At 44.1% G+C, this 24,106-nt stretch overlaps 1 protein-coding gene across 4 annotated transcripts in view; it reads right to left on the minus strand.

The window, feature by feature from the left end:
- LOC118373824 (histone-lysine N-methyltransferase 2A-like) overlaps positions 1 to 24,106 on the minus strand; it is a 73,477-nt gene that overhangs the window by 24,611 nt on the left and 24,760 nt on the right. For 3 of the 4 annotated variants that reach the window (XM_052489941.1, XM_052489938.1, XM_052489939.1), the window contains exons 12-30: positions 23,924 to 24,073; positions 23,366 to 23,576; positions 23,119 to 23,232; positions 17,486 to 17,670; positions 17,045 to 17,146; positions 16,810 to 16,920; positions 16,053 to 16,129; positions 14,706 to 14,941; positions 14,437 to 14,591; positions 13,144 to 13,281; positions 12,828 to 12,986; positions 12,623 to 12,740; positions 12,415 to 12,493; positions 12,158 to 12,318; positions 10,704 to 10,847; positions 7,272 to 10,572; positions 6,582 to 6,694; positions 6,319 to 6,450; positions 2,328 to 2,580 (exon numbers count right to left, since the gene is read on the minus strand). In XM_052489941.1, coding sequence (XP_052345901.1) covers positions 2,328 to 2,580; positions 6,319 to 6,450; positions 6,582 to 6,694; positions 7,272 to 10,572; positions 10,704 to 10,847; positions 12,158 to 12,318; positions 12,415 to 12,493; positions 12,623 to 12,740; positions 12,828 to 12,986; positions 13,144 to 13,281; positions 14,437 to 14,591; positions 14,706 to 14,941; positions 16,053 to 16,129; positions 16,810 to 16,920; positions 17,045 to 17,146; positions 17,486 to 17,670; positions 23,119 to 23,232; positions 23,366 to 23,576; positions 23,924 to 24,073 — 5,939 coding nt within the window. The remainder of the gene's footprint in view (positions 1 to 2,327; positions 2,581 to 6,318; positions 6,451 to 6,581; positions 6,695 to 7,271; positions 10,573 to 10,703; positions 10,848 to 12,157; positions 12,319 to 12,414; positions 12,494 to 12,622; positions 12,741 to 12,827; positions 12,987 to 13,143; positions 13,282 to 14,436; positions 14,592 to 14,705; positions 14,942 to 16,052; positions 16,130 to 16,809; positions 16,921 to 17,044; positions 17,147 to 17,485; positions 17,671 to 23,118; positions 23,233 to 23,365; positions 23,577 to 23,923; positions 24,074 to 24,106) is intronic. The other variant, XM_052489940.1, reaches the window with a different exon arrangement.

Below are 24,106 nucleotides of genomic sequence, written 5' to 3' on the forward strand. Positions count from 1 at the left end.
AGATATAATTACCATATCATATGGAGACAGAAACAAACATTTTACCTTATCATAAGTAGACATAATTGCAAATGATTACCGGTAAATCCTTCCAATAGAAAAAAAACAACTTTGTTACGAATTTAACTTTAATTAAATGAGTTGACTCTTCACATGGCATGATTTCACTGAAGAAAACAAAAGGGAATATTGAATGATCCATCGCATCTCCCAAAAACATTTTCAACATACATCTGTAAAATGATAGTCTAGAAACTAAAGCTTTAGTTGTCTTCCTCTCAGGCTTCCATGTCTTCTCACTGGACCTCCTCAATGTCCACCTCTTGAACATCAGATTCTGAGGCCTCATCTTCACTATCACTTTCCAACCTTGTTAAGGATTGTTCGTTGTCAGGCTCAAAAAGCCTCAAATTTGCCCGGCTGGCCACCAATTTTTCAACCCTTGTATTGGTCAGCCTGTTGCCTGCATTGGTGTGTGTGCTCCCAAACAAGGACCAGTTGCGCTTTGAGGCAGCTGATGTTGGTGGGATTTGGAGGATGATGGAGGCAACAGGGGAAAGAGCCTCAGATCCACAAAGCCCCTTCCACCAGGTGGCTGATGAGATATGTTGGCACGGCTGCTGGGCAGCTTCAATGTGGGGCTCTTATTCTTCTCACTCTTCTTGGTGACGTAGATTGCTGCTATAACTTGATGACCCTTCACATACCTAACCATTTCCTTGGCTCTCTTGTAGAGTGTATCCATTGCTTTCAGTGCCATGATGTCCTTGAGGAGCAGATTCAAAGCATGAGCAGCACAGCCAATAGGTGTAATGTGAGGGTAGGACTCCTCCACTTTAGACCAAGCAGCCTTCAAGTTTGCAGCATTGTCAGTTACCAGTGCAAATACCTTCTGTGGTCCAAGGTCATTGATGACTGCCTTCAGCTCATCTGTTCCTTGTGTCTGTGCTCTTATAGAATACTGGTTGAGGGGTGGAGATGATGTAGTTAATTATTCCTTGCCCACGAACATTCAACCACCCATCAGAGGTGATTGCAATACAGTCTGTTTTCTCTATGATTTGCTTGACCTCATCCAGCAAATTAGTAGATAAAGCATGTCTGGTTGGATGGGTGAATGCTAGGTGAAGAACATTCAGAAATCTCTTCCAATACACATTGCCTGTGGGAATCCGAGGTGAACCAGTTGCATACACAGCTCAAGCAAGACATTCATCAGCATTTCTCTGACTACGTTCCTCCATTGAGTCAAATACATTTCTGATTCCAGGAGGACCATGAGCTGTTGCTATCGATAAGGTGTCTCATCATTTTCACCTCGAATAGAAGTAGAGGGACTTTTGTCAGAGGTTGCTTGTTGTGAGCGCTGAGGGAACTTTATGCACTTGGCCAGATGATTCTGCATCTTTGTTGCATTCTTCATATGATTTGGCACAGTATTTGCAAATGGGCACAACTTTTCCTTCTACATTGACTGCAGTGAAATGTCTCCACACATCAGATAGTGCCTGTGGCATTTTCCTGTAAAGATTAGAAAATAATTGTAAGAAAAACCAAAATACAGTTCCATGTACAGATAACTAGTTAAACAGTTAGATTAAACAACTCCTTTGTAAGAAATGTTTTAAAATGAAACATGTATGGAAACGGGTGAATTAATACTTCTCAGTTAGCAAGCTCAAGCAAGCTGAAACCCACATGGTAGCAAACACTAACTAGCAGAAATTGTTAACCAGTTAGAAATGATTTAAACACACTTTGCTGTAGACTACCATTTACTAAAAATCATGTTTGTCATATAAAATATATTCACCCCACCCAGTATTGTAATCTAAACTTACCAGAAGGCATGTAGTCCTTGGCTCAGACAGTGTAGTAGTGTGGGCTCAATAGCATCTCATTAGTGTGCAAGATCTTGAGAATCTTGATGGAAGAGTACACTGCACATGTGATGGAAGAATGCACTGTGCATGCAGAGGGTTGCAATTCCATTGAATTGGGGATAGTTTAACCAAAATATGCCACCAGACCTAGAATTGCCTTATGTGTATCCCACAAAAAAGGTTCATTGTTATAAGCTAACCTTTTTGATGAATTTAAGCAAAATTCCCAGGCTTAACTTCCCATGGAAAAATTCCCGGAAAGTTTGACACTTTGCAACCCTACTCATGATACCTAGGAAGTATTGGTGAAATGTTTACAAGATATGTAAGATTAATCTGTAAGACAACTCGGACTCAATTTACATTCCAAAATAATGACTTCCCTTATATTTTCTATATTTAACTTCCAGGGCCCCTGTAGTGAACAGACACCGGGACACTGACCTGAGGTAGACCTCAGAGCGGGCGCATCCAGAGGGGTTGACAGGCAGGTCCTCCTCTTGGCTGATCTGTTTAAAGAAGCGGAAGGCGTGGCTATGGCAGCGGCGGGCCCCCTGGAGCTGCTCCACCAGGAAGACCACTGTGTCGTGGAGCAGGCCCAGCATACGGGCACCTGTCATCCCAGAGAAGGACAGCTGCCGAAGCCTGGCCCCTGCCCGCGCCTCCTGGACACAGTCTATCACTGCCCTCCAGGCCTCTGAGGAGGGAAAGGAGGGGGAAGAGGAAGAGAAGAGTAAAACGTGATTAACACAGAATAACACACAAATGGAAAACAGCCAACATTTTGTGCGAGATGGTTTATTGCACAAGTTCATTCTAGCTAATTACAAGAAAGAATGTCATAATCTTGTGTTTAGTCATACAGTCGAAGTCTGAAGTTTCCATACACTTTAGCCAAATACATTTCAACTCAGTTTTTCACAATTCCTGACATTTAATCCTAGTAAAAATTCCCTGTCAGTTAGGATCACCACTTTATTTTAAGAATGTGAAATGTCAGAATAATAGTAGAGAACGATTTATTTAATATTTTATTTATTTTATCACATTCCCATTGGGTCAGAAGCTTACATACATTCAATTAGTATTTGGTAGCATTGCCTTTAAATTGTTTATCTTGGGTCAAACGTTTTGGGTAGCCTTCCACAAGCTTCCAACAATAAGTTGGGTGAATTTTGACCCATTCCTCCTGACAGAGCTGGTGTAACTGAGTCTGGTTTGTAGGCCTCCTTGCTCACAAACACTTTTTCAGTTCTGCCCACAATTTTTCTATAGGATTGAGGTCAGGGCTTTGTGATGGCCACTCCAATACCTTGACTTTGTTGTCCTTAAGCCATTTTGCCACAACTTTGGAAGTATGCCTGGGGTCATTGTCCATTTGGAAGACCCATTTGCGACCAAGCTTTAACTTCCTGACTGATGTCTTGAGATGTTGCTTAAATATTACTTAATTTTCTTTCCTCATGATGCCATCTATTTTGTGAAGTGCACCAGTCCCTCCTGCAGCAAAGCACCCCCACAACATGATGCTGCCACCCCGTGCTTCACGGTTGGGATGGTGTTCTTCGGCTTGCAAGCCTCCCCCTTTTTCCAACGATGGTCATTATGGCCAGTTCTAATTTTGTTTCATCAGACCAGAGGATATTTTTCCAAAAAGTACAATCTTTGTCCCCATGTGCAGTTGCAAACCGTAGTCTGGCTTTTTTATGGCGGTTTTGGAGCAGTGGCCTGCTCCAAAGGATGAACCAGACTTTTGGAGGTCGACAATGTTTTTTTAAGGTGTTGGCTGATTGCTTTTGATTTTCCCATGATCTCAAGCAAAGAGGCACTGAGTGTGAAGGTAGGCCCATCCACAGGTACACCTCCAATTGACTCAAATTACGTCAATTAGCCAATTATCAGAAGCTTCTCAGGCCATGACATAATTTTCTGGAATTTTCCAAGCTGTTTAAAGGCACAGTCAACTTAGTGTATGTAAACTTCTGACCCACTGGAATTGTGATACAGTGAATTATAAGTGAAATAATCTGCAGTAAACAATTGTTGGGAAAATTACTTGTCATGCACAAAGTAGACGTCCTAACTGACTTGCCAAAACTGAAAGTTTGTTAACTTTTGGGGTAGGGGGCAGTATTTTCACGTCCGGATGAAAAGCGTGCCCAGAGTAAACTGCCTGCTACTGCAGATCGTAGGATATGCATATTATGTGTAGATTTGGATAGCAAACACTCTGAAGTTTCTAAAACTGTTTGAATGATGTCTGTGAGTATAACAGAACTGATATGGCAGGCAAAAACCGGAGAAAAAAATCCAACCAGGAAGTGGTTAATCTGAGGTTTGTAAGTTTTCAACTCTTTGCTTATCCAAGATACAGTGGAAATGGGGTCATGTTGAACTTCCAAAGGCTTTCACTAGATGTTTAGAACCTTGTTTGATGCTTCTACTGTGAAGTGGGGCCGAATGAGAGGGGAATTAGTCAGAGGTCTGCCAGAGAGCCACGAGCTGATCACGAGCATTCACATGAGAGGTAGCTTGCATTCCATTGCTTTTCTACAGACAAAGGAATTCTCCAGTTGAAACATTATTGAAGATTTATGATAAAAACATTCTAAAGATTGATTCTATACATCATTTGACATGTTTCTACGAACTGTAAAGGAACTTTTTGGACTTTTTGTCCGTACGGTCCGCTGGAATTGCACGTGTGTCGTGAGTTTAGATTGTGTACTGAACGCGCAAAAAACAAGGAGGAATTTGGACAAAAATGATGGACATTATCAAACAAAACAAACATTTGTTGTGGAACTGGGATTCCTGGGAGTGCATCCTGATGAAGATCAAAGGTAAGTTAATATTTATAATGTTGACTCCAACATGTCGTCTGAGCACCGTACTCAGATTATTGCATGGTTTGCTTTTTCCGTAAAGTTTTTTAAAGACCTGACACAGCGGTTGCATTAACCTGTTGATCCTACCCCCTACTTTTTAGAACATTCTGTTAAAAATTGCGCAACATTTCAGCACCCTGCTACTCATGCCAGGAATATAGTATATGCATATGATTAGTATGTGTGGATAGAAAACACTCAGACGTTTCTAAAACTTGTTAAATCACGGCTGTGACTATAACAGAACGTGCGTTTCATCGAAAAGCGCAGGAAAATCTGATCACTGAAAACTGGAAAATATATCAATGCGCCACTTGAATGTATTGTTGAATAGAAACCACATTACCTGGAGCCGAGGTTGCAATTCCTACAGCTTCCACACGATGTCAACGGTCTTGTCATTTGCCTAGGATTTGTTTCTTGGTCAAACGAACAAGAGACAGACCATTTCTTCCGGTCTCCAACAGGATATTTTGGTTGAGATTTATCCGGTCATTATTTCAAGACGTAGAGCTATAGAATATACATCGCCCCTTGATCAATTGATCGATTATTAACGTTTACTAATACCAAAAGTTGCATTACAAAAGTATTTCGAAGTGTTTTGTTAAAGTTTATCGTCAACTTTTTTTATTTAAAAAAAATGACGTTCCGTTATAAAACGCTGTTTTTTCCCTTGATCACACAGTCTTCATAGATCGATATCTCGGCTATATATGGACCGATTTAATCGAAAAAAAGACCCAATAGTGATGTTTATGGGACATCTAGGAGTGCCAACAAAGAAGATTGTCAAAGGTAATTAATGTTTTATATTTTATTTCTGCATTTTGTGTAGCGCCGACTATGCAAATTATTTTGTTTACGTCCCCTGCGGGTCTTTAGGGGTGTTGCAAAATCACCGGATGTTTTGGAACTACTGGACATAACGCGCCAATGTAAACTCGGATTTTTGGATATAAATATGAACTTTAACGAACAAAACATACATGTATTGTGTAACATGAAGTCCTATGAGTGTCATCTGATGAAGATCAAAGGTTAGTGATTCATTTGATCTATATTTCTGTTTTTTGTGTCTCCTCTCTTTGGCTGGAAAAATGGCTGTGTTTTTCTGTGACTTGGCTCTGACCTAACATAATCGTTTGGTTTGCTTTCGTCGTAAAGCCTTTTTGAAATCGGACACTGTGGCTGGATTTACAACAAGTGTATCTTTAAAATGGTGTAAAATAAATGTATGTTTGAGGAATTTTAATTTTGGGATTTCTGTTGTTTTGAATTTGGCGCCATGCAGTTTCACTGGCTGTTGATGAGGTGAGACGCTACCGTCCCACATACCCTAGTGAGGTTAACAAGACATTTGTGGAGTGATTGAAAAACGAGTTTTAATGACTCCAACCTATGTGTATGTAAACTTCCGACTTCAACTGTATGTAGAAATAGTGGGTATTTGTGCAGAAATCATTGCCTTGAGTATTGGGTAAATGAACACTACAGGTAAGACACATGAAGTCTATTCATTTGCCCTTTCCTTCCTGAAACCTCACCCTCTACGCTGTCTGCCTCCACACTGAAGCCGTCATCGCTTTTGATCTCAAAACGGAGGTGGGGCTGATCTCGGCTGGGGTGACACTCATCGTCTGAGGGCAGCAGCTCATCATCTGAGCACGATACAGCACCTGACAGGATGGAAATACCACAGGGTATTTTCAAATCAGGCACACTTGTTTACATTGTACAGGTATAAGAAGTATCACCAGTCATCATCATACAGACATACTGTTCATAAGGCACTATTACACATAAGTACCGGAGTATTTGTTCCAGTCAGTCAGGGCACTGCGGCCCACTGCATCCCAGTTCTGTTGTTTACCTGTGTCCATCCCTAATCGAGGTATCAACAGGCGGTCCCAAAGCCCTGGCCTGTGAGGAATACAACAAGAGAAAACACTGAAATCGACTGGATACAGGCTGTATATCACTCACTGTATGGGATACACACTTCGGTTAGGGCAAAAATGCAGTGATAATAACCGTCACCACTCATTTACCAATCTCAGTTATGACTTCAAAACGGTTTCTATAGTTACCGACCTCTACAAAGCATATTGACAGTCCTATTTCAGGAGTAAAATGCCTTGTTCCATTTGTCATATCATACTATAGGTTACTAGTAGGGAGAGGAAGAGTTTAGCATAAAGGTTAAAAATAGCCAGACATGATCTTAACAACACTGACGAGAAGAGGCCCACACTGGAAACATGAGTGACGTGCTAATAGTGAAATAAAAATCTATTTCAATATGATTCTGACCTTTAGCATAGTTGCAGATGTAGCAAGTTAACCACTTAATAAAAAAGGAACACTACAGGAGACTCACTGGCTATCAAACATAAAGCCATGACTATTCTTGTATTATTAATTGAAAATAATATTTGTACATTTTGTCTCATTACTCATTTCATAAGATCACTGCCCTGATAAGTTCCAAAAGACGAACCTTGTGCATTCAGAGTCACTCAAGTGCTCCTCCTTTAGCTTGTCCAGGTCCAACACACCTTTCACCGTTGGGGTTTTAATGCGAACACCCCCAGCCCTGCTGGAGACAGCAGCAAAGCTGTCTTGGGGGGTCGGCAGGTCCTCCTTAGCACTAGGGGGCTCTGGCTCTAGGAAGTCTGTCTTGGACTTCTTTGTGGCACCAATGCGATCAGAAAGGGAGGACACCCTCTTCATACGGACATGGGCGCGAGGAGGGCGGGGCGTTGAAACAGACAGTGTGGTGGCTGCGGGCTCGGGTTCAATGAGTAGTCCTGGGGGCAGGACCACAGATTTCAGGGAAGGGTTGTTACGGAATGTGGAGGGACTCAGTATGCGCGGACCGGTCCGGTTGGGGGTGTAGTTACTGGCCATGGCTTGGTTGATGATGGCTTGGGCGCTCTCAGTCTTGGTCATGAAGGAACTCCCGTCCTGACCAGCAAACTCAAACAGGTCTGCAGCTTTGTCAGACTTTTTTCTCCCAGAAGTTGTGGAAGGTTCTTTCTTCTTTCTGGGTTTCTTCATCCCTGGTATGGCTCCATCTGCAGATACGCTTGTGTTCTTCCTGGGTTTCTTGACTGCTGCCACTGTCCCATTGCTGTTGTGAGTGAGCAGTTGAGTGATGGTACCTGGGTTCTGAACCACAGGCGTAGCCATCCTAGGGACATGGGTTGGCATGGCTGTCCCTGGAGCCGGGGTGGACATTGTACCAGCTGGAGCTGGGGTGGACATTGTACCAGCTGCTGCCAAGGTGGCAGACAGCGCATTGCTCTGAAGGAGGCTGGCTATCTGAGTGACACAATTATAGGAGGGAGAACTCTGACTGGGCAGCTGGAAGGTGTTGCTCTCTGGGTTCTTCACAAAGATCTGGCCCAGGCGGTTGACCAGCAGAACGTGAGGTGTAGGGTCCACGTTGGGACCACCCACTTCCTTCACAGTAAGGATAGCGTGGCCAGGTAGTCCCTGAGGTAACAGCGGCTGTTGGGGCTCCAGTGGCGGCCTGGGGGTGGAGAAGTTGATAGAGATGGTGTGTCCCATGGCAGCTTCCTTCTGCAGAGACGTGGAGCTGTATCCGTTAATCATCACAGGGGCAGAGGAGGGCTGAAGTGAAGAGAGCATGGGGTGACACTGGGTGGATAGAGCATTGGAGAGAGAGCATACAGAGGGAGAGGAGGATACAATGGTAATTGCTGTGGAGACCATGGCCTGGGATTGTGTGGAGAATATAGGCAGAGAGACTGATCCATAAGTTGGGAGACTGACGCTTGATGTTGCAGACAAAATGGGATCAATTTGAGAGGACAAATGTGGAAGGGCACTGCCTGGAATAGGTGCTGATAATTTGGTACAAAAGGTCTCCATGGGTGGCAAGACTGTTGACCCTTGGGAGGATGTCAGGGGTTGTAGTGAGATGCTAGTGAGAGGTGGCCTTGAAGGGTTAAAGCCAGGCAAAGAGGACTGCACAGAGGGACTCATTTGTAAAGGGTTCATCTGTGCTACGCTGGGGTTAGGGAAGTCCGAGGAGATAAGAGAAGAGGGTTGAAGAAGCTCCAACAGGGTGCCCTGACTACTGCTCAACGAGAGATCTCCGGAACTCTCGGTCAAGTGGTTCATGTAAATGGCAGATCCATCTGTGGGCAACACAAAGTGGCCGCTGTTAGAATCCAAGAAGAGGTCTTTTGGAGCTTGAGGCTGATGGGTTTCCATGGGAGCATCAACCTGGACAGGGACCAGTTCAGTGAAACAGGTGCTAGGGGAGGGAGGATCACACCTTTCAAGAACAAGTGGAGCCTCAGGGGCAAAGTCTAGACCGGAACCTTGGAATAAATCCTCCGGGTAGACCGTATCAGGCACCTTAGTATGGACAAAGTCCGGCAGAGTTCCTAGAAGGGGTGCAAGCGGCACTGGTTCCTGGGCTTCTAAGGTGGGGATTGAGTTTTGTTGTTCAAGAGGAGTTGGGAAGGTGTATAACTGCAGGGGAGTAGTATTCACATCAGCAGGGCTGTTTGTTGTGGATGGGTCCACTGCAGCTGGTCTTGGAGCTTCTGGTGAGATCTCAATTGGCGCAAAGGTCACACTGTCCAAGTCAGTCCCAGCCAGTTGTGCGGCATTAAAGGATTTGGATGGATCCTGGGGTATATATGCTGGGGGAGGTTTTGTAGAGGGGAGGACAACTCTGGTTGAAGATTTGAGAGGGTTGCTAAGGGGCGACTGATCTGAAACAGGGCTTCCAGAGTCTGCACTTAGACCATTTGTCGTCATTTCTACTTCAGGCGGAACATGCATTTGAGCTGGGTTCTGAACTTGACTGGCGCTCTTCAGTTTCTGAGCCCCGTCCGTGGTTGTCACGCTGGCATCACTCTCCGTCCCATCGTTCACGCCATCCAGTTGAGGGATAGATCTTGAAGAGGGAGAGGCAGGAGCCTGGGTTGGGTCTCTGGAGCCTGTGCGACTGACCACAGTCCGCGAGAAGTCAAAATAGTGCTCCATGTCCTCATCGGAGGAAGTGTTCCCCCAGTCTTGCCTGGCAGACGCAGCTGAGCGGGTTAGGGCTGTACGTGTCTTCCTCTTGCGAACCTCTGGCTCCCAGAACTCCTCTTGGTTGTCGTCGCCCTCCACGTCTATCTGGGCACCACAGTTCATGGCCACTCCCTCATTCACTAGCATCTCCTCAATCTCAAGCTCAGTCTTCAACTCGGAGCCCATGGCCACGTCAGAGTCCTCGCGGAATTGTGTGAAAGATCCCCTAAGTGGTGAGGTGCTGTTAGGTGCAGGGTTATCCTCTGGTTCTGGGGAGGCCAGGAAGTTGTGTGGTACCTCCACTGAGTCTGACTGGTTCAGGTCGAAAGACAGCCTGGGTCTAGGAGAGTGCTGGATGGTGGGGGAGAGGGACAAGCCAGGGGAAGGGAAGCTCCCCACACTGTCTTCCCATGGTGGCTGGGGAAAGAGTCCTGAGGTAGAGTGAGTCATGTTCCCGGGGCATCGGGCAGAGGAAGCACTTCGAACTCCGACAGGGCGGGTAGAGGGAGAGGTCAGCAGGATATCAGTAGCCCCTAGGGGAAACAGCGGAGAGGTGGGCACGGAGGCCTTGGGATGCATGGAGCCCCCAGTGCGTAGAGTGATTATTCCAGAACCAGTTGGAGAGCCTAGGGGTGGGGAGGACATGTCCCTGCGGGTTTGGGAGTGGGGGCTGTGGCGACGGGGCCTGCGTGTCTCCTCCAGGTCACTGATGGTCAGGATGTGGTGGGGTTTGGACTTGGTAGCTCCTGCAGAGGAAAAACAGATAGAAGTAAGACAACTGAACGGACACACAAACATTCCATGCTTTCTAGGTAATATCTATAAATCGATCCAAACCTGGCAATTGTTAAACATCAGCCAACTACGGAACAGTTACCTGGGGAGGGCAGAGGCCGGAACAGTCCTCCAGCTGGTCTCCTGATTTTGGGCCTTGCCCCTTGATCAGGTTTAGGGAGTGGAGCTGAGAAGCTGGGAGTAGTGGGTCGGGAATGTGCCACGTCAACCTCTTGGGCATCAGATTCTAGAGGTGACAACAACAACTCTGTTTACTATGCCACAGTTAAGTCTTTGCCAATATCCACTTTGCAGTGTAAGAAAGCCAACAGTTACACATTCACACTAATATTTTATGCTGAACAAAAATACAAACTCAACATTCAACAATTTCAAAGATTTAAATGAGAGACAGTTCATAAGGAAATCAGGCAATTTAAATAAATCCATTAGGCCCTAATCTATGGATTTCACATGACTGGGAATACAGATATGCATATTCTGGTCAGATACCTTAACAAATAGGGGCATGGATCAGAAAACCAGTCCGTATCGTGTGGGACCACTATTGTAGCCTCATGAAGCGCGACATCTCCTTCGCATAGAGTTGATGAAGCTGTTGATTGTGGCTAAAATAGATTGCGGCTGCGCGAAGTTGCTGGATAGTGGCGGGAACTGGAACACACTGTTGTACGTCAATCCAGAGCATCACAAACATGCTCAAAGAGTGACATGTCTGGTGAGTATGCAGGCCATGGAAGAAATGGGACATTTTCAGCTTCCAGGAGTTGTGTACAGATCCTTGCGACATGGGGCCGTGCACTATCATTCTGAAACATGAAGTGATGGCGGCGGATGAATGGCATGACAATGGGCCTCAGGATCCCGTCACGGTATCTCTGTGCATTCAAATTGCCATCAATCAAATGCAATTGTGTTCTATGTCCGTAGTTTATGCCTGCCCATACCCTCACGACACGATGGGGCACTCGGTTCACAACGTTGACATCAGCAAACCGCTCACCCACATGACGCCATAGACGTGATCTGCAGTTGTGAGGTCGGTTGGACGTACTGCCAAATTCTCTAAAACGACTTTGGAGACAGCTTATGGTAGAGAACTGAACATTCAATTCACTGTCAACATGTCTGGTGGACATTCCTGCAGTCAGCATGCCAATTGCACACTCCCTCAAAACTTGAGACATCTGTGGTATTGTGTTGTGTGATAAAACTGCACATTTTAGAGTAGCCTTTTATTGTCCACAGCACAAGGTGCACCTGTGTAATGATCATGCTGTTTAATCAGCTTCTTGATATGCCACACCTGTCAGGTGAATTGATTATCTTGGCAGAGGAGAAATGCTCACTAATAGGGATGTAAACAAATTTGTACACTAAATTTGAGCGAAATTGGCTTTTGTACATACAGAAATTGCTATGATATTTTATTTCAGCTCATGAAACATGGGACCAACACTTTACACATTGCACTTAGATTTTTGTTCAGCATAGCAGTGAGGGTTTGATGCAGTGTTGCATTACCAGGACTCTCACCTGACTGGGCGCAGGGGCTGTGTGCTATAGTGCTATTCTCTCCTTTGTCAGGCATCTCTTCAGCAGGTTTCTCAGGGACCGGAGGGCGGACCTCACGGATTGTACACGTGTATTTGCATCGCCGCAGTGGGTTCACCGTGCTCCAGTACCAGCGAGTACACCTGCAGAAAGGAGTTGAAAGGAAGGAAGTCAGAAAAAAACACATCTAAACATGCCAATTTCTGATTCATTATTAACTATGAATTGCTGCTACTTACCGGTAACCCACTGGGAAAAGTTTTCCTTGCTTTGCAGACAGCTCAGTCAGCATACCTAGCTTTTCAATCTGCAAAGAGCCTGAATTCAGAAAATAACAATGATTAGATGAGCAAAACCCATGTCCCGTCCTGTGTCCACCCACTGTACTGTGATACCTGTACTCAAGGGAGCTAAAAAATAACAATGTAATGTGTCGAGACAACATACCAATCATCAAATTGATGTTTTCTGGCTCCAGTCCGGTCAAGAACTTCCTGCGAAGACTGACCCCATCAAAGTCCACGTACATCCTCCGATTTACCTCAAACCCTTGGCCGGTGATGATCTGCAAACGAACAAAAACAATGTACACATGCGTGAGGAAACTCATTTAAAAAAACAGTCTCACTACTGAGTAGTCCCAGGACTTTACCTTGCCACTGATGAGGTCTCTGTGTTTGTAGCAGTACACCTTCTTGTCGTCCTGGAATACACAGTTGCGGGAGCGGGCACACATGAAGTGGTAGTTGCTCTGGCAGGAGGTCAGACAGCAGCCCACTGTGGCACCTGTATGGTTACAGCGCTCACAGCGCTGAGAGAACAAAATACACAGACAGGTTAGATCAGTCCAGGAGGAGAGAATAGGGGTGGATAAGGCGTTTGAGAGAGACGGACGTCGGACAAAGATACACAAACTACAGCTGCTGGAAAAACAAGAACGTCACTGCACAAATAAAGTGAAGCCTCACCATGAAGCGCCCCCTAGCAACGGCACTGTGCACGTGCATCAGAGAACCATTGTCCTCCTCGAACACCTCGGCGGACCACATGGAGCAGTTGATGTGAGCCCATTCGTTCTGGCCCAGGTACAGCAGCCTGCCTGCCTCCTGAGGATCACACGGAGGAGGTTAGAAATACAGAACTGGTGGGTTACCTACTGTGTGGATTTGGTTTACTTAATTTCCTGTGAGTCACGGGCTGTTATGTTGAACAGGGGTATGAAGGCTTAGTGCTCTGAAGTCAGTGTGGTTTGTGTTTCTTCCCACCATGCTGTGATTCCTTACCTCTTGGTGTTAGGGGCAGTATTTTCATTTTTGAAAAAAAAAAACGTTCCCGTTTTAAACAGGATATTTTGTCAGGAAAAGATGCTAGAATATGCATATAATTGACAGCTTTGGATAGAAAACACTAACGTTTCCAAAACTGTAAAGATATTGTCTGTGAATATAACAGAACTGATGTTGCAGGCGAAAGCCTGAGAAAAATCCAACCTGGAAGTGCCCCAGGTTTTGAAAGCGCTGTGTTCCAATGACTCCCTATTCAGCTGTGAATGTACCATCAACGAGCTTACGCTTTCTATGTATTCCCCAAGGTGTCTACAGCATTGTGACGTAATTTTACGCATTTCTGTTGAAGAATAAGGATATATTATCGAATAGATATTAGAAAAACACCTTGAGGATGGATTCTAAACAACGTTTGCCATGTTTCTGTCGATGTTATGGAGCTAATTTGGAATATTTTTCGGCGTTGTGGTGACCGCAATTTCCGGGCGATTTCTCAGCCAAATGTGAAGAACAAACGAGGCTATTGCGCCTACAAAAATAATCTTTGGGGAAAAATGAACTTTGGCTGTCTACCTGGGAGTCTTGTGAGTGAAAACATCTGAAGTTCATCAAAGGTAAACGATTTAATTTGATTGCTTTTCTGATTTCCGTGACAAGGTTGTCTGCTGCTAGCAAGGCATAATGCTATGCTAGGCTATGATAAACTTACACAAATGCTTGTCTAGCGTTGGATGTAAAGCATATTTTGAAAATCAGATGACAGGGTGATTAACAAAAGGCTAAGCTGTGTTCCAATATATTTCACTTGTGATTTTCATTAATAGGAAGATTTTCTAGGAAGATTTATGTCCATTGCGTTATGCTAATTAGTGTCAGATGATGACAACGGGATGGGGTGTGACTACAGGTTAAGTCACTTTTGACAAGGGCTTCTCAGAAGTGTTCTGAAACCTAGTTTCATTCAGTCTTACTCACATTGGACTTGGCATCTCCATACTTTTGGCACAGTGAGCATTGCCTCCCGTCGTCCTTGGACCACCCTGTGTCTAGGTCAGCCTTGGACAGCCGTCCCTCAGACTTGGATGGCCATCCCTCAGACATGGATTGCCGTCCGGCTCTTCCCCTTTTCCCTGAGGGACAAAGAACAGACAATCATACCAAAACCACAACAATCCCCTTAGGAAATTGGTCTATTCAATATTTGCTTTCCCATTGTTTTTCCTCCCCTCAGTTGTGTAAAGTACCTTTAAGTTTATTAAGCCTGAAAGCCCTGTTTTTCCTGAAGTGGAGGCCCCTGGTTGGCTCTGTGGTCAGTGGGGTGGTGGGGTGAGGCACCTCTTCTTGTTTCACCTCCAGGCGTATTACGTTCTCTGTCTGCAGGGTCCCCAGAGGGGTCCTGGACCTTAGCTCCTCCCTCTCACGCCACTGAGCGTACACATGCTCAGTGGTGGGGGGCTGAACCGCATGGGACAGCATCCCACTGGAAAGGGAATGGATGGAGAAATGGAGGGGTGAGGAGATGAAAAACAGAGTTAGTCAAGTTGTGTTAGAGTCATGCTGTGCCAGATTCCAACTTGAGTTACCAGCACGTAACTCAAATTTGGATGGTTTAAGCAAACATCTGAGTTACATGCACACAGTTACACTCAAGTTAGAATTTGACTTGGAGTACACAACTGAGACAGTGGCTCACATCTAGCTGATTATGATTACACTCATTTACATTCTCCCCAGAAGATAAGGTGACAGGCAGGTCAGGTCCTGAGCTTACCACTCTACCTTTACCACTCTGTGAATCACCCTACAATGAGCTAAATGAAGTCACTACTCTGTGTCCTCAGATGTGAACTGGGAATGTGTGAGAGAAGGGGACAGTCCTGGTTTTAACATCCAGAAGAAGAACATTTGAATGACTGTTCCCCACTTTAAGGTTGTTGTTGACAGTATAGTATAATTTAATCAACTCATCATTTCCCATCAGGATGTGAACAACAGGGGTGTCATACAAATGTTTGGAAAACATAAATCAGTTGCTCCACTGAATGTAGGCTTATGCTGCTTCATGGGAAAATGCATAAATTCCTGCAGGGCAGTAGTGAAGCAATATGTCACAACCCAACGTTAAACTGGAATTTCATAGAAATGTTCACATGAGTCTATATCTGATGACTTAAAACATGGCAACTTCTTCAACCTATGTGGTAAATCCCCAAATCCCAATGTCTGAGAAATAACTCCCAGACAGATAACCTTCTAAGAGCCTTGGTTAATCGTACGCCGAGTTCACAAGCATAACAAAAAACAGGTTTAACAGAAAAGGACAGGGATCATCAACTAGATTCAGCCACGGGTCGATTTTCTCTTGAGAAGATGGTCAGGGGGCCGGAACATAATTACACATCATTTGTAGGACTGCAAAATGATCGCAAGATCCCCAAACAGATATAATAATTTGACTAAAACAGCCATTTCAAAACATACATTTGTATAAAACCACTTATTTCTCTTTTATGCACGGGAAATAAAATCACTGTGGGCCACCAGTTGAGATACCCTGAACTAGGAGATACGAGGAGCAGATTGCTACTCACATAGGCAGGTCTTTGGACCGGGGGTCCCACACTTTGGGGTCCTGACTGTTGAACCAGTTGAAGACCTCCTCCAGAAGCTACAGAGAGAACAGTGAGGAGAGGGTGAATATACACTCCTCTGTTGGCCATTTTAAAACATGTACTGCTTTTTTTCCCCCAATAAGCATTACAAATGGACTTGGATTCAACCATCTTCTATGACTTTAGTTTGAACCAAGTGAACCTATGACCACCAGGGGAGTCATGGCCACCAGAATCATAGCTCCCCATAACTCATTCCCAATTACATACCGTTCTGCTGACTAGACAGCCATATGGAACAACTTAAGACACCACAAGACATTTTCTGAGGACTGATGTCACTGACTGAGTACAGACCATGCATTGTGTTAGGATGAGGGTATTCAAGGGTCTGTGTTGTCTAACTTTATGAAACTACAGTCTGTACACAATATTTCAAAATAAGTTGAGAATGTCTCAAGCAAGATGAGCGTAAATAGCTGTGTTCACAAAGTGCAGCCAAGTGTAGTGAGAACATTTGTTTATCCGTTTATTATCACGTGTGTGCGCTTTTAACAAAAAAAGCTGTGTTTATGTAGCTAAAGTACAGGACAAATGCAATAACATTGCAGAAGACATCGTTCAACCAACTGTTTTTCTGTCATACTGAAAGTACTGTGCTTGCAGCAACACGATCAAGTAAATACTTCACATTAGTTTCCTCCCAGAATGTTGCTTTCTGAGTACTCAGCATTACCTTCAAGTAGTAGGAGCGGGCCACGGCTGTGGGCCTTTCATCTTCCGGTAGAGACTCCTCCTGGTCCAGACGCCTCCGCACCACTTGCACCACATCTTCATGGAATGATTTCTACAACATAAATAGACATGGAAATATACAAACATAGTTATTTAGCTGACACTACTCACTCATCTTCCTTTGAAATCTGAGATCCTGTCCTGCCAATTCAGGTGCTATATAGATAGACACTGACCAGGGTGGTGTAGAGGCCTTTGTCAAACTTCTTGCCCACAGCACGGAGGTCACAGGCTGGCAGGCCCTCCGCTCCACTGTCAGGGACAACCTGGGTCACACACTACGAGGGCAATAAGGACAAATTTAGTACGCTACAGAGAAGAAAACACTGAACATATAGCCACACAAGCACTTATGTGCAACAGTTCAAGAGCAACAGGCAAATATTCCTTGCAGATCTGTCTGCAAATGTACATCTGATATCAGCTAATAAACTTTTTTTTTAAAGTGGAGAGTCGTTGCACTCGTTCTTTGAAATTATTTCTTCAGAAAAGCCACATCAAAACTAGACTACAAGTCATGATAGGTGTTAAAAAGCCTGTTGCTATTTTCAGCCTGCGCATCCTGTCTTATTTAGCATCCTGTGGTAAGAAACATTGTACGGCCTGGTACCTCTCACCTGTGAGCAAGCAATGAGGTGCTGGGTGAGAGTGGAGGTGAGCAGGCAGGCCAGCACCTTCTCTATCCCGGCCCTCAGCTCCATGTGGAGCAGCTCTCTCCAGGCGCTGGGCTGGGACTGGCTGCAGGGCCGGCAGGAATACGCCACACTCTCTGGCAGGCTGGACAGAATCTCATATAGGTCACCTGGAGGGGAGGAGAGCGGAGAACAACCATATGAACCATTCCTTGGCACCACATCAAAGCATGGGAGATAACAGCATGTGATAAACTTCAGAATTGGGCTGTCCCAGACAGAGGCGTCTGTTCCTTAGACAAATCACAATTTAAATATTTTCCCCACATAGACACACCCTATGCATTTGAATAAAATCAACTATATGCACCAAGATTGTCTGATGATTTAAGCTCAATGTTTGATTAAATAATTTAGACAAGGGAGCCCATTGGCGACACTGAGTAAAAACATTGAAAATAAATGACAGCAAGTCTCTCCTCCCTGGTGCAGCAAGCAGCAAGTGTTTATTGCACTGTCCGCGCCAATGCTGCAACATAATAACAGCGATTTCATTTCTTACTTGTTTCTTAAACTGAAAAGTTCTGTTACTGAAATACCTACATTTGTTTAGGAAAAATATTCCCTAGACCCTTGTTCTCTATGCGTGAAACATGTACGCACTGCATGCATGAGACCACGCCGATCCAATGGAATCGTTCCAGATCTTCTGGTGATATACCCACATCAAGTTCCTCCTCCTTTTTCGTTGTCTTCCGGTAAGGACAATATTCTCAGGTTTCATCTTGTTCTACAGTATTTTCTTGTGTGGTCCAATTCATCGTCCAAAGTTCGCAGCTGTGTTTCCAAAAGGCTAATTTTGACGTCTTGTTCGCCCATACACATGCCTTGTTGGTGCGTGTCCAGCAACTGTGTGTGAAAACCTTGTGAAGACTTACAGAAAACGTTTGACCTCTGTCATTGCCAACAAAGGGTATATAACAAGGTATTGAGAAACTTTTGTTATTGACCAAATATTTTCCACCATAATTTGCTAATAAATTCATTAAAAATCCTACAATGTGATTTTCTGGATTTTTTCCCCCTCATTTTGTCTGTCATAGTTGAAGTGTACCTATGATGAAAATTACAGGCCTCTCATCTTTTTAAGTGGGAGAACTTGCACAATTGGTGGCTGACTAAATACTTTTTTGCCCCACTGTACATAGATTACCACTCACTCTCTCCCAGGTACTTGGGAATATATTGATCTATCGATTTTATGGGCTTAATTTAAACTCTGTTTTCTGGCTTCTATATATACAAACAGATTTGTCTGTAAAAAAAAATAATCTACTCACTCCCCATACATCCTCTCGGTACCCGCATGCCTCTCCTATGGCGTAAATTCCAAGGAAAACTAACTGAAACTAGACAACAAAAAATGTGAGAAACATGTTCCTGAGAGCAAAGGTCAACTTCTTCATAACTGGAGAAAAACCCACTACAAAAGCACAAGATGGGAAACTTTGTAATTATATACAGTTGAAGTCAGAAGTTTACATACAGCTAAGCCAAATAGCTTCCCACAATAAGTTGGGCGAATATTGGCCCATTCCTCCTGACAGAGCTGGTGTAACTGAGTCAGGTTTGTAGGCCTCCTTGCTCACACACTTTTTCAGTTCTGCCCACAAATTTTCTTTAGGATTGAGGTCAGGGCTTTGTGATGGCCACTCCAATACCTTGACATCCTTAAGCCATTTTGCCACAACTTTGGAAGTATGCTTGGGGTCATTGTCCATTTGGAAGACCCATTTGCGACCAAGCTTTATCTTCCTGACTGATGTCTTGAGATGTTGCCTCAATATATCCACATAATTTTCCTTCCACATGATACCATCTATTTTGTGAAGTGCACCAGTCCCTCCTGCAGCAAAGCACCCCAACAACATGATGCCGTCACCCCGTGCTTCAAGGTTGGGATGGGGTTCTTCGGTTTGCAAGCCTCCCCTTTATCCTCCAAACATAATGATGGTCATTATGGCCAAACAGTTCTATTTTTATTTCATCAGAACAGAGGACATTCTCCAAAAAGTACAATCTTTGTCCCCATGTGCAGTTGCAAACCGTAGTCTGGCTTTTTTAATGGCGGTTTTGGAGCATTGGCTTCTTCCTTGCTGAGCGGCCTTTCAGGTTATGTCGATATAGGACTCGTTTTACTGTGGATATATATACTTTTGTACCGGTTTCCTCCAGCATCGTCACATGGTCCTTTGCTGTTGTTCTGGGATTGATTTGCATTTATCGCACCAAAGTACATTCATCTCTAGGAGACAGAACGCCAAAGCTATATTTTGTTAACAAGAAATTTGTGGAGTGGTTGAAAAATGAGTTTTAATGACCACAACCTACGAGTATGTAAACTTCCGACTTCAACTGTATGTTTCTGGGTAACCCCGATAGCAAAAGGACAAAGCAGAACTCTAGTCGTGCATTTTTACTACTCCTTCAGGCAGAAAGTGACATCAGGGCATTACATTAAATACCTATTTTGAGAATCACCCACGTAATTCATTCGACCTTTCATGCTAGTTCTCTATTGGAAACTCCTGTGCTTAATGTGATGAGTAATTTGTTGAATGCTCTTTAATGCTACTGGGCTCATTGCACCGGATGTTCTGACTTGTGTCAATATACAGTGTAGGCGTTTCACAATACCAACATTTTACAAACGATACAATACCAGGCGAAGTATCACGATACCGAGCAGTATCAGTGGCCTAGCATCCCCTGGATGCTTTTCTAAATGTTCTCCAAAAACCACAATTGTACTCAATAAAACATAATGAACTTAATAGAATACTGCATAGAATGGCTGATTTTCTGATATTTGCAAAGCCCTACCTGTGATTTGGCTCGAGGAATGGGAGGAAGGAATATATATCAGTGGAGGGTGCTGAAGGGGGGACGGCTCATAATAATGGCTGGAACAAGACAAATGGAATGGCATCAAACACATAGAAACCATGTGTTTGATACCATTCCACTAATTCCGCTCCAGCCATTAGCACAAGCCTGTCCTCCCCAATTAAGGTGCCACCAACCTCCTGTGAAATAGACGCATAATGATCTGCATGTCATTGTGTCAGTAAGGAGAAGACACTGCATGAAACCTTCTTTACTCTTCAGTTGACACACACTCACCCTCCCTTCCTCACACACTGTCTCCCTCATGCTCAAAAATCACTCTCTCCCACAAAAACACATACACACACTGAGCCCAACTTAAAACATTAGGCACCAAACAGAATTTAAGGAGCACCAGAAATAGATTTTTTATATAGTTCAGGCTTACATTAGGTCTATATGAAGCCTACATTTAAAGCACATCGTATGAGTAGCAGACCCAAATTCCTTTCCTCGTATACCAATCAAATTTGCCCAAACCTACTGTCAAGTTACCAGGTTGTTAGGTAACATGACCGAACAACGTTATTTGATGTCAAATCAATGAGCAACCCGGGGTTTGTTCAAAACATTCCGCGTCATGGTTTGTGATATATAAAATGCACGCGAATCCTGATACAAATAAAAAAGGCATCTCTGGTACTATGAGTCATATTTTTGTAACCATTTAGGCTAGAGACAATTTGTTGGGGCATGGACTCTACAAGGTGTTTAAATCGTTCCACAGGGATGCTGGCCCATGTTGACACCAATGCTTGGTTGGCTGGATATCCTTTGGGTGGTGGACCATTCTTGATACTGTTAGATTCTGGGTTCTGACTTCTTAAACTTGGAACATTGTTATTGTTAGAGACATGATACATCAGAAGTAATACTATAGTATCTGAGGAGTGAAACAGACTGGTTTTTATATCAGAAGTTAATGGTTATCTGTAGGAGCCAGATGGCTTTGGAATGTGCTGAGTAGAGGGGAGGCAATCACATGATTGCTATAGGTGGAGAGCATTGGATTAGGCATCAAGGGGGTTGAGGTCAGGTCACCTTAAGGGAGAAGGAACGGTTTATTACCCCATCACTTCGCCTTCCTGTCGAACCATAAAAGATGTAAGGGTTGGAGAGAAGGAGGAGTGCATCTAAATTGGAGTATATATACACTTGTGTTGGTGGAAACATGTCTGAATGATCTGTACTGACCCTCTGGGAAGAATAAAGTTGGTTAAGCTTTCATAGTATCGGTTGTGGGACGGTAGTGTCCCACCTGACCAACATCCAGTGAAATCCGCAGAGCGTGAAATTCAAAAATACCAAAATCAAATATTTAACATTCTAGAAAATATGTGTGATAATGGGATTTATATGTTCATAGGTGTGATTAGAATATTCCACCCTGAAACCATATGATTGTATGAAATTGACTAGAATCATGAGATTACTCTAATGATGTGTGTGGTTTTAGTTAGTAGAATTATATATCCTTGTGTGTAGTTTATGTCTATTATTGTATCTTAAAAACAGATTGAGCAAGATTCGGTGCTGACCTTGGCTGGGGCCACAGAGTACTTCCCAGGGTCTCCCTATCTTGAGGGAGGATGGGGAGTAAGTCTCACGGATAGTCAAGAGGATGGTTTGTCCTCTGGGTTTCGCCTGCCATATCAGTTCTGCTATACATACACACACTATTTTTTCAGTTTTAGAAACTTTAGAGTGTTTTCTATCCAAATCTACCAATTACATGCATACCCTAGCTTCTGGGCCTGAGTAACAGGCAGTTTACTTTGGGCATGCTTTTCATCCGGAGGTGAAAAAACTGCCCCCTACCCAAGAGAGGTTAACTTGTCCCCTCCCCTTCATCTACACTGATTGAAGGTAACATCCATAAGGGCTCATAGCTTTCAACTGGATTCACCTGGTCAGTCGGTCATGGAAAAAGCAGGTGTTTAATGTTTTGTACACTCAGTGCATGTTCTCTATTGTGAAAGCTGGGATGTAAACTGTTGAGGTCCTAAAATGGTGACAGAAATTCTTCGCGCAGAAACGCACAAAAAAATACTGCAAGAAAATATGCCTATTTTCAGAGTGGGGTTGTCACCACACCAACACTTTACTAAGGATGTGCTACCAGACCAAGTATCATAATACAGAGTAATATGTATCTACTTCCCTTGCACTGCGAGCAGCTCCAATTATTTAACAAATGTAACACAAACCACATCACTATCTGCACACGCCAGCTCGCCATCACGGCTAAATAGCATTTTGAAAGTGATAGAGATGTGCAGAAAAAAACAGATTGAGAGAGGCCGCTGAGCAGGCTAACGGCTGGTTAGTGGGACGCAGCTGGCTGCTCACAGCTGTCACACGTGATATTGGATGAAGCACTCGTTCTGATATTACATATCTGACATCACGATCTAAACCCTGGTATTCCATTTGTAGGACGCAGAGGTGATCACACAGGGAGAAGATCTGTTGGGGCCTCAACGTTATAACTCAATGAGTTATCTACGCACTTTTTGTCAGATCTACATGACTCACGTGGATGACCTTTATTCTGAGATAAAAAGGCAAATATCACGGAAAAGTGACGAGTTGGCATCCCTGTGAAAGGTACGGCTGAGCATGGGAGCCCGTTACACAGCAGAAGAAGTTGGGCGTAACACTGGAAGACCCACCTGTCAGGTCCTCACACTTGGCATGGACCCAGTGGTTACAGGTGGCACACTGCATCATCTGACTGTCGTAGTCACTGTCCTCATAGCACTTGAAGCAGATCGGACAGTAGTTGCCTTTAGAAAGAGATACCGTCAATATCCTGCCATTCCCATATGCACAGTGAAATCAAATAAATGAACTCGTCTTATCATGTTTTAACATTAGTGTTTGCAGATCAACTTCCCCAAAGCGTTCAGGTCATCTCACCTTGGTCGTGGAGCTTGGTGCAGTCTGGACAGAGTCCTTTATCGTGGTTCCACTCGGTGTCCCAACTCTTCCCTGGTGTAACCCCACAGCTTTTACACCTGATGCACGTCATACACACCCAGGCCTTCCTCCTCCTGTTGGGTTTGGGGTAGTTAGGCCCCAGGCATGAAGGGTGATAACAGTTCTGACATCTGTCACACTCCAGCAGAGGCTGAGGAACACCAGAGATACAGTATTACAGTTACACATAGATTGGTGGCAACACTGATGTCACTGTTTGGATATATGGTGGATATATGAAGATAGTTCACACTCAGGCCGTTAACAATTTAACTAAATGTCTGTTGTGGTCTACTTAAGTGTCTCTCCCATAGACATCAATAGCAGCTAGATCTGGTCTACTCAGTTCATCCACTCTCATTGAACCAGAAAATAAACAGTGGAGTGTCACTTCCTCTTCAGTCTATGGGTTAACTATAGACCCCAGATATAGACTAAAAACTATTGGCCAGATGTTTAAGTTCTCAGGAGTGACTGAGGCCTTGTGTGGACCCATACCTTGGAGTGCTTGTTTTTTCTACCACATATATGGCAGCACTTGCAGCGACGACAGCACCAGTTCTCCTTGTTGTCCTCGGAGGGCCGCTCCATTGGCTCAAGGCAAAACCGGTGGAATGGCTCACAGCACACCTGGCAGTACAGCATTTGCTAGGATAGGAACAGATAACAGTCTGCGGGTTT

This window comes from Oncorhynchus keta, chromosome 31, assembly GCF_023373465.1.
Source record: "Oncorhynchus keta strain PuntledgeMale-10-30-2019 chromosome 31, Oket_V2, whole genome shotgun sequence".
Lineage (NCBI taxonomy): Eukaryota > Metazoa > Chordata > Actinopteri > Salmoniformes > Salmonidae > Oncorhynchus > Oncorhynchus keta.